The following is a 9,353-nucleotide window of genomic DNA, read 5'->3' as shown; positions in this document are numbered from 1 at the left end:
CCCTGAAAATGTAAACAAATATCCAGTAGTGGATTTTCTGTTGTCAATGTCACCTGCCATATCAGCATCTGTATAGCCCTTCAAGATTGGATCAGATTCTCCAAAGCACAAACAATCTCCCGTGGTACCTCTCAGGTACCTGAGTATCCACTTGACTGCTTCCCAATGTTCCTTTCCAAGATTTTCAAGAAACCTGCTGACAACACTAACTGCGTGAGCAATATCAGGTCTAGTACATACCATTGGATACATCAAGCTTCCGGCTACTGAAGAATAAGGAACTCTAGCCATGTTCCTTTTTTTTCCACTGTTGTAGGACACATCTTTTTGCTCAACTTTAGATGACTAACAAGAGGTGTGCTGACTGGCTTAGTATTTTTCATGTTGAAGCGGTCTAGTACACGTTCAATGTACTTCTCCTGTAGCCACAACTTTCTACTTGTTCTTTCTCGAACTATCTTCATCCCTAGAATTTGTTGTGCTGGGCCCAAGTCCTTCATATCAAATGACTTGGACAGATCTCCCTTCAACTTTGTTATCAGCCCCTTGTCTTTTCCTACAATTAACATGTCATCCACATACAACAACAATATAATAAAGTTATTCTCAGAAAATCTTTTGAAGTATACACATGGATCAGAATAGGTCTTTAGGTATGTTTGACTTTTCATGAATGAGTCAAACTTCATGTACCACTGCCTTGGTGCCTGCTTCAATCCATAAAGACTCTTATTCAATTTGCACACCATGTGTTTCTTTCCAGCTACTTCAAATCCTTCTGGCTGCTCCATATAAATCTCCTCTTCCAAATCTCCATAAAGAAATGCAGTTTTCACATCTAACTGCTCCACTTCAAGATCTAGGCTAGCTATTAAGCTCAAAATTGTTCGAATAGAAGTCATTTTGACAACAGGTGAAAAAATTTCGTCAAAATCAATACCTTTCTTCTGTTCGAAGCCTTTAACCACCAATCGAGCTTTGTATCTGACGAGCTTGCCATTTCCATCTTTCTTGAGTTTAAAGACCCATTTGCATTTGAGTGGTCTTTTACCCTTTGGAAGTTCAACCAGCTTGTACGTGCCATTTTTTCTGTAGAGATTCCATCTCTTCTTGCATGGCTTTCATCCACTGGTTCTTTTCTGGATGGGACAACACCTCCTTAAGACTTTCTGGCTCCCCCTCATTACTGATGAGGACATACTCTGTGGAAGGGCACATGCATGACTCTACCCTTGGCCTCTCTGATCTCCTTAGAGGTTGAGGTTGTTCTTCTTCCTGAGTGGGGTGTTCCACTTCCTCGACACCTTCATCAAGTTGCTCCCCCTGCTCAATAACCTCACCAGGTTGCTCCCCCTACTCAGCAACCTCGTCGATCGTACTTTCTATACTTGTGGGATTGTTAGAAGTAGAAGGAATAGAAACAAGGTTAGGAATTATACCATTCTTCGCCTTTTTGACATATCGGCAGCAGTTCCAACTTCACTTTCTCGAAAGACTACATCTATGCTTCTGATGACCTTCTTCTTTACAGGATCCCACAATCTGTACCCGAACTCTTCATCTCCATATCCGATAAATATACAGGGAACAGATTTATCATCCAGCTTTGTTCTCTGCTCTTTTGGTACATGTGCAAAAGCTCTGCAACCGAACACCTTCAGATGCGAGTAGGACACCTCCTTGTTGGTCTAAACTCTCTCTGGGATGTCAAACGCCAACGGAACTGATAGACTCCAATTGATCAGGTAACAGGTTGTCTGAACTGCTTCACCCCAGAATGACTTAGGCAGTTTAGCCATTCTAAGCATGTTTCTCACCTTCTCCACAATGGTGCGGTTCATCCTCTCGGCTACGCCATTGTGCTGTGGGGTTCCAGGAACTGTCTTTTCATGTCTGATCCCATGACTTGAACAATACTCTTCAAATTCCCTTGAAGTGTACTCACCTCCATTGTCACTTCGGAGACGCTTTAGCTTTCGACCCGTCTCCCTTTCTACTAGAGCATGAAACTTCTGAAAAACTTTTAACACCTGATCTTTGGTTTTCAAAATATAAACCCATAATTTTCGTAAAGCATCATCAATAAAAGTAACAAAATATTTGTTACCGCCCATTGATTCAATTTTCATTGGGCCACAAACATCAGAATATACTAAATCAAGTATATTCAATTTTCTTTCAGACGATGTCTGAAATGAGACTCTATGTTGCTTACCAAATAAATAGTAGTCACAAGGTTTTACCGTTGTACCTTTGGCATAAGAAATAAGTGATTTCTTGGCAAGAATCGGCAATCCCTTCTCGCTCATATGACTCATTCTTTTGTGCCACAAATTTGCAGAAATCTCATCTTGTGCCGCGTTTAATTCACCTTGGCATATTTCTGCATTTGTCCTATACAACGTGTCACGAGAAACTCCCTTTGCAATCACCAATGATCCCTTAGTGAGTCTCCACTTTTGATTTGCAAAATAGTTCTCGTATTCATCTCGGTCTAAAGCAATTCCCGAGATCAAGTTCATCCGCAAATCAGGTACATGTTGCACATCCTTTAGAACCAATGTGCATTCGACATTTGTCTTGATACAAATATCACCAATCCCCGCAATCTTTGAGTAACTTGTGTTACCCATTCTCACTGTGCCGAAATCACCTGCTACATATCTACAAAAAAGATCTCTTACCGGTGTGGTATGGTAAGATGCCGTTGTGTCAACCACCCATTCCGACTCTGGACCTGACAGGTGCATGCATTTCTCTTCCTCATTTATAAAGAGGACAACATTATCATTGTTTTGCACCATGGCGGCTGTGTTGTCGTCATTCTTCTGGCCATTGGTTTCACCTTTGCCCTTCCTTGGATTTGGGAAATCTCTTTTGAAGTGACCTGGTTGATCACAGTTGTAGCAATTTCTGGCTCTTGATTTGGATCGGTTCTTTGATTTCCCACGAGCTCTGGATCTACCATAGTTGCTCGAACTCCTTTGATAACTCCTGCCTCTACCTTCTGTGATGAGAGCCTGTCCTTGATTTTCAGGCTTCTTTCTCATCTTCTCATTGAGTAAAAGAGCCGATGTGACATCTTTCAACTCAATAGTAGTCTTACCGTGCAGGATGGTTGTTGCCAAATTATCGTACGAAGATGGCAACGAGTTCAATAGCAAGATGGCTTTATCTTCTTCCTCGATTTTCACTTCGAGGTTGGCAAGCTGTGTGATTAGTCCGTTAAACACATTTAAATATGACAAAAAATTCATACATTCACCCATGTGTAGGGCGTATAACTGCTTCTTCAGGTACAATTTATTTGCCAGCGTTTTGGACATGTATAGGCTTTCCAACCTTGTCCAAATTCCTCGTGCAGTGTCTTCATCATTGATGTTATTAGCACATCATCTGATAAGTGCAACCTGATTGCACTAGCAGCTCTTTCATCCAAGTCAGCCCAATCCTCAGCTTTCATGGTATCAGGCTTTTTGGCATCAGCATCTAGTACCTTGTGTAATCCTTGTTGGATGAGCAGATCCCTCATCCTTCTTTGCCACGTTGAGAAACCCTTATCTCCGTTGAATTTTGCTACCTCGTACTTTACTCCGGACATTTTTATTTTTCACCGATTATAGTACTACTAATAGTGAATAGTATTTCAGTGAACGAGCAGAACCTGTGCTCTGATACCAGTTGTTGGGAATAAACCCCACAGAAATAATATTCACGGTAATAAAAGCGGAATAATAATGTAGCACCGAGATACGGTAATTAACAAGAATAAAAGAGTAACAACGACACCAAGATTTTTACGTGGAAAACCCTTTTAATAAGGGAAAAAATCACGACCCCGAGAGGAGCAACTGATATCACTATAGTAAGGAATTTTACACTTTGTAGGTCCGAGTAAAATACTCCAAAGACCACTACAACACTCAAAAGAAATAACCCTCTTTTGATATTCCCACCTCACTACAATATCGCTCATTCTCTATTTTCCTCACAGACTATTTTCTTATACCCTGTCTGTGAAACCTCACTCTTTCTTTCTCTCTTTGTTGGTGTGAAGAAATGAGAGTTGAAGCTCTCCTTTTATAGCCAAAGCTTCACTCTCTAAAGCCTACAATATTTGATAATTTACACACACTTTTCACAATTCAACAAAGTTGGTTACCAAACCAAAGATATTCAACAAGGTTGGCTACCAAACCAAACTAATTCAACAAAGTTGACTATCTAACTAAACCAAGTCAACAAGGTTGACTATCAAATCAAAAAAACTTTTATTAGGCACATGCATAATACTTCTTCAATGGACATCATCAATTTTGACATTTTGTTATTCTTACGTAGGGTCTAGGGATCACAATGTTTATATTTAACTTGAATTTAAGTAAGAAAAACAAGGAATAAAAAGTAAAAGGAAGGGTGGAGCTTGCATCGCTAAGTGTTTTAACCTGGTTTTATCTTATCCTTTCGCGTTGCTTGGGAAATGAAATAAACAGAGTCGATTGGAAAAGTGAAATGAACAAAAAATAAACTAAAAAGGCGTGGTAATATTACCATTGTCGAATGCAAGTGCATCATTTACATTAACTACATAAGGGATCGGAAACGTGAAATTTATGCAATAAGCACTCTTCTTACTCTGCGGATTACTCTCCGACAAATTGGGCAATTCTTGTTTTCTTCCTCAGTAATCCTGCATTAATAAACAAAATACAAAATCGCACTTCAGTTAATGTGCCAACTCATTTTCCAGATCAATATGCTAATCAGCTAAATAAAATACTAAGAGTAATATACACCTCTTGGCACATGCGTGGCAAGTAGCGCAATGGCCGCATGGAATAAAGAAACAATTTCGTTTCTCGTCAAAGCAAACTATGCATATGTTTTCATCATACAAATCCTCCGATGAACTACAACGACTGCAATTTCCAGACTCTAAATCATCTTCGTCACATGTTCCATAGGATAAAGAAGCGCTTGTTTTCGAAATTAATCTGTCTGTCTCTCTTCTTACTGCATCATTTCTTGCCATTTCACCCTCACAAACTCCAAGTAATTTGATTAGCAACGCAGCAACCATCAGCAGCACCACTTAAAAAAAGATTCAAATCAAAATAATGTCAATTTCTTACAGTAACATTAGCCCATGATATTTGTGTCTTGCAAATGAGTACAGAAACCTACGGATAACTGATGAGTAAACGATCACGTTGAGAATGTACTCAAATGCAGCCTGTCGTTGATCTTGATCTCCCTGAGATATTTCAGCAAGATTCAGAAAATTAGATAGACAGGTGTTGACAAAACATAAATTAAATAAATAAAGATAAGTTTCTTTCGTCACAATTTAAACTTTTAGATGAGATGATTACTCGTTGAACAACATATTATCTGGGAATTAATAGCATAATCATGATATATAGGCGGACAGAGATTATAGGACTTACTTGATTTAGGGAGACGAGGATGTCGTATTGACTGTAATTGAATTGAATTGGACGAGGTACTACTAGATTTGAAGACATGTTCTTTAAGGTTCTGCTCTTGCCAGAGTAATCTGCAATTTGCTCCTCCTTTCCGAAGTCTCCAAAATCAAATGAAGAAGCACTGACAAGATTGATAGACTGCCATATGAAACATTTTAAGGATGTAATGGAAATATTATATTGAGGTGAAACTTAAAGGCACCATTTGAAAAAGAAAAGACTTCAAGTGTTGCAGCTTTCGTAGAGATTACGGAAATATTTATTCTTCTATGACTTTGATGGAAGTTGTTAGTAGTACTTATAAAAATTTGTGTCCACTTTCACAGTCCAGGTTTGAACTAATTAAAGTAAAATTCCACCAGAAAGGAAAAGGTGGTAAGAAACTACCAACTAGATTTTTCAAAAAAAAAAGCCAAGCAAGAGGACGTATGGCCCAAAGATTCTCCCTTTCTCAGAAAAAAGACATAAACCTGAGTTAAAAGTAGGAAAAGCTCTTCACCTAAGGCTAAGGAAAAACAGTAAGTTTAATATCGTCTACCAAAAGCAATATTATATAGCCTTTCACTTTCTCATAAACCAATGGAACTTTCGCTCAAACACTAAGCAACAAAGAAAAGAATAAACAACCGGAAATAATTTCCAGTTACTATAAAGAATCCAAAACAAAAATAGCTTTTTGTTGTATTGAGAATTTAAATGAAAGGGCTCACTCAAAATCCAGAAGAAGAAAAAAACAAAGTAGCAAAATGGCAAAATTGCATGTGACGTTACTTACCAGAGAAGAGAAGGCTTTATAATTAGGAATGGTAGATAATGTGTCCCTCTCAACAGACAGTTAGAAGGTGGGGAGGAATCAAAATACACATAACCTTTTGCTTTCTCTGCCATTATTCCTTCACATCAGCTTCGAAGAAAATAAGGCACTCCTCCTCTAAACAGAGCAATAATTTAATCAAAATAATAATAATACTGCCTCCTATTTTACGTGGAATTTTTTTTAGTGGTACCAAGGTACCCATATGCCCATACCTATTAAATTACTTATTTAAAATTTTTGTGTATATATATTTATTTATGGCGTGGGAGTAGGTAGTCCCGGCCCCCACACTTTTGCTACAAATAAAAGCGATAGAAATGGTCCTACTCCACCATCAGGCATCAGGCATCAGCGCTCAAGTTCAACCTAGAAGCTATTATGGTATTGATGGGAACGCCTGAAATTGTTGTGCCGAAGGTCCAACCAACAGGAATATTTGAGAAAAAGGTTAATTACTTGCTCGTTTTCAATATAAAAATAAAACTGGGCTGTTACTTTTTCTTTATTTTTCAATAGGTTAACAGTTGGAATAGGTCAATAAGTTAGCTTTTTTTTCCCTTTCGTACAACTAGGACTTCGTTTGATGTTAACAAAGCTGCAGGAAGTCAGCTCCCGAGAAAATTGCAGTATTAATATTAAGTAAAGAAAAGAACGTTATTTTATTGTGTTCGTTTGTGTGAAAGAAAGAAACTACAGATTATGGAGAAATTATTTTATGAGAAAAAACTATCTCATGAACTGCGCGTGACAAAAAGTAATACTATAGTTCTAATTTTATGATATCATATTTAATAAAATATAAAATCTAATTTTTGCCCCTTTACTTTCAGTTTCCTGAAAATTTAAAGGTATTTAACCTCTCTGACTGAAGTTAATGGCAAAGTACTAATACTGGTGCTCTTCATGAGTCGCTGAATTAGTTTTCACGCAAACCAATCTTCAACTAATTTAGACAGCGATATAACGGGAAAAAAAAACAGGTTCGTAATTTAGAGAAGAATGCCTAATATTAATGCAACTCATCCAACTGTCACCAAAACTACTCCATCTTTAAATCGAATAGGTGTGGCTCCGTGCCACCCCTATCATTGACTTTTATAGAGATGTTGAATGGTTTACTAGTAAGATATGGAGATTTTTTAATTTTTTATTTTTATCATGTTGCAATTATATATTCGAGCTAACATTGCAGGAAATAATATTTTTAAATAAAGCCTTTTATCTAGAAGGTGTTTCGAGAATATAAAGAGTATTTAATTTGAAGTTGATGATGAAAAAGAGTATTCAAAAGTTAAAGTTGTGCTTGGATATTAATTTACTTGAATAAGATATTAGTAAAAGCTGGAGATTTGTGAGTGAAAATCATTAGTATTTCATTTTAAATAGTTATTAAACCATCGTTTCAATAATATCACCGATATTTCAAGGAGCATTTGTATCTATACCCGCTTTTTGGGTCACGTTTTAATTTGTACCCGTTTTGCAAAAAAAATTACAAGCGTACTTACTTTTTCGCGTAACTTCAACATACTGGCCTGAAGTAACAAAGGTAATCACGCAAACTTCAGCATTCTAGTAGACGGGCCTGAAGTAGCAAAAATTGTTGAACCAGGTGTGCTGAAGTTTTTATTTGTAATTGATGAACTTAAGCATTCTAGTAGCTGAAGTTTTGTTCTCTATTTACTGAAATTTTTGTTTGTAATTGTTGAACTTCAGCATGTTTTAGGCTAAAGTTTTTCACGTAAACTTAGTGTTGGCTGAAGTTTTTGTTTGTAATTGCTAAACTTAAGCATTTTAGTAGCTAAAGTTTTGTCCTCTATTTGCTGAAGTTTTTATTTGTAACTGCTGAACTTCAGCCTGTTTTAGCTAAAGTTTTTCATGTAAACTTAGTGGTGGCTGAAATTTTTAATTTATTTGTAATCGCTGAATGCTTAAGTTCTTTACCAATAGCTGAAGTTAACGTATCCAAGGACAAAGAGTCCCGTCAAACAAGGCGTTAAAAAGCTCCTCACTTTGTTGTGATATCATACACCTAGTTTCTGTAGTAGCTTTTCACCCATGAGGATCTTATATGTATTCGTGTAAGTAATTATCGTGTTGTTGTGTATGACATACGAACAGATGAAGTGGAAAGCTTTACCCATTTTTGTATATCTTGATGCCAAATTTATGAGGATCTAATCATACTGGTAAAGATCATACGTATCAGAAGAGGTATACGTATCACTATAGAAGAAGAAGAAGAAAGAGGAGAAGGAGGAGGAGAAAGAGGGCTGAAGATGTTTAAAAAGTGGGTACATGTTAAAACTTTTTTTAAAAAAATGAGTATATATTAAATGAGGGCGATCAAATAGGGCGCCCCGTGCAATTTTTATGTATTTCAAATACCAACTTTCAATATTTCAAATATTAGAATAATATTTGATCCAAGTATATGAGCTTAGCCCAAAGCCTCAAACGTGATATCTAAACGGGGGAGAAATTAAAAAATAGCTAGATTTATAAGTGGCCGGTCAAAAATATTCACAGTTTCAAAAGCAATCGAAATTTAGCCACTTTTCATGTAAAGATAAATCTGAACGAAAACATTGTTCAAAATCCGGAAAAATACTCCAGCATAATATACTGGAGTTCCAGTATAATATACCGGTCCAACATAATATACTAGAGTTTGGAGCACCGGTGCTCTAGTCTCCAGTATATTATACTAGAGCCAACAAAGTATACCGGTCCAGCATAATATGCTGGAAGTTCATACACAGGTGCACCGAACTCCAGTATATTATGCTGGACCGGTCTCTGTTGCAGCAAAATAGTGGCTATTTTTTAATGACTTGACAAACGCTGGCTATTTTTGAATGATCAGTCCGAAAACTGACTAGACCATGCTATTTTGACTCTAAATGGAGATGCATTTGGATTGTTGCATCAGTGGGCTCTCACATGAACTATTAGCAATTGCGATAGGATCTTTACACAAATAGTCTGCCATATTAATTATTATTTTCTTTAGCCATATACATAAACTATATATTAATTATACATACTTA

The 9,353-nt window shown here is 36.9% G+C and overlaps 1 protein-coding gene across 1 annotated transcript; it reads right to left on the bottom strand.

The window, feature by feature from the left end:
* Positions 1-4,524: 4,524 nt before the first annotated feature.
* LOC107803573 (E3 ubiquitin-protein ligase APD1) lies at positions 4,525-5,757 on the bottom strand. Its single transcript, XM_016627318.2, has 4 exons — positions 5,448-5,757; positions 5,185-5,254; positions 4,797-5,091; positions 4,525-4,690 (listed from the first exon to the last, which is right to left on the bottom strand). Exons 1-4 carry the CDS (start codon positions 5,523-5,525, stop codon positions 4,612-4,614), a joined length of 522 nt encoding a protein of 173 aa, XP_016482804.1. The 5' UTR covers positions 5,526-5,757; the 3' UTR covers positions 4,525-4,611.
* Between the last annotated feature and the right edge of the window lie 3,596 nt (positions 5,758-9,353).

The sequence above is a fragment of the Nicotiana tabacum genome, chromosome 3 (genome assembly GCF_000715075.1).
Source record: "Nicotiana tabacum cultivar K326 chromosome 3, ASM71507v2, whole genome shotgun sequence".
Classification (NCBI taxonomy): domain Eukaryota; kingdom Viridiplantae; phylum Streptophyta; class Magnoliopsida; order Solanales; family Solanaceae; genus Nicotiana; species Nicotiana tabacum.
This window is presented reverse-complemented; position numbering and strand designations above follow the sequence as displayed.

What these genes read in the sequence shown, in the direction of transcription:
- LOC107803573 (XM_016627318.2), bottom strand. Translation starts at nt 5,525, where the DNA reads ATGTCTTCAAATCTAGTAGTACCTCGTCCAATTCAATTCAATTACAGT. An exon ending in TCCTCGTCTCCCTAAATCAA is followed by an intron (nt 5,255 to 5,447) that starts GTAAGTCCTATA and finishes GAAATATCTCAG; the next exon opens with GGAGATCAAGATCAACGACA. An exon ending in CGTTTACTCATCAGTTATCC is followed by an intron (nt 5,092 to 5,184) that starts GTAGGTTTCTGT and finishes TCTTTTTTTAAG; the next exon opens with TGGTGCTGCTGATGGTTGCT.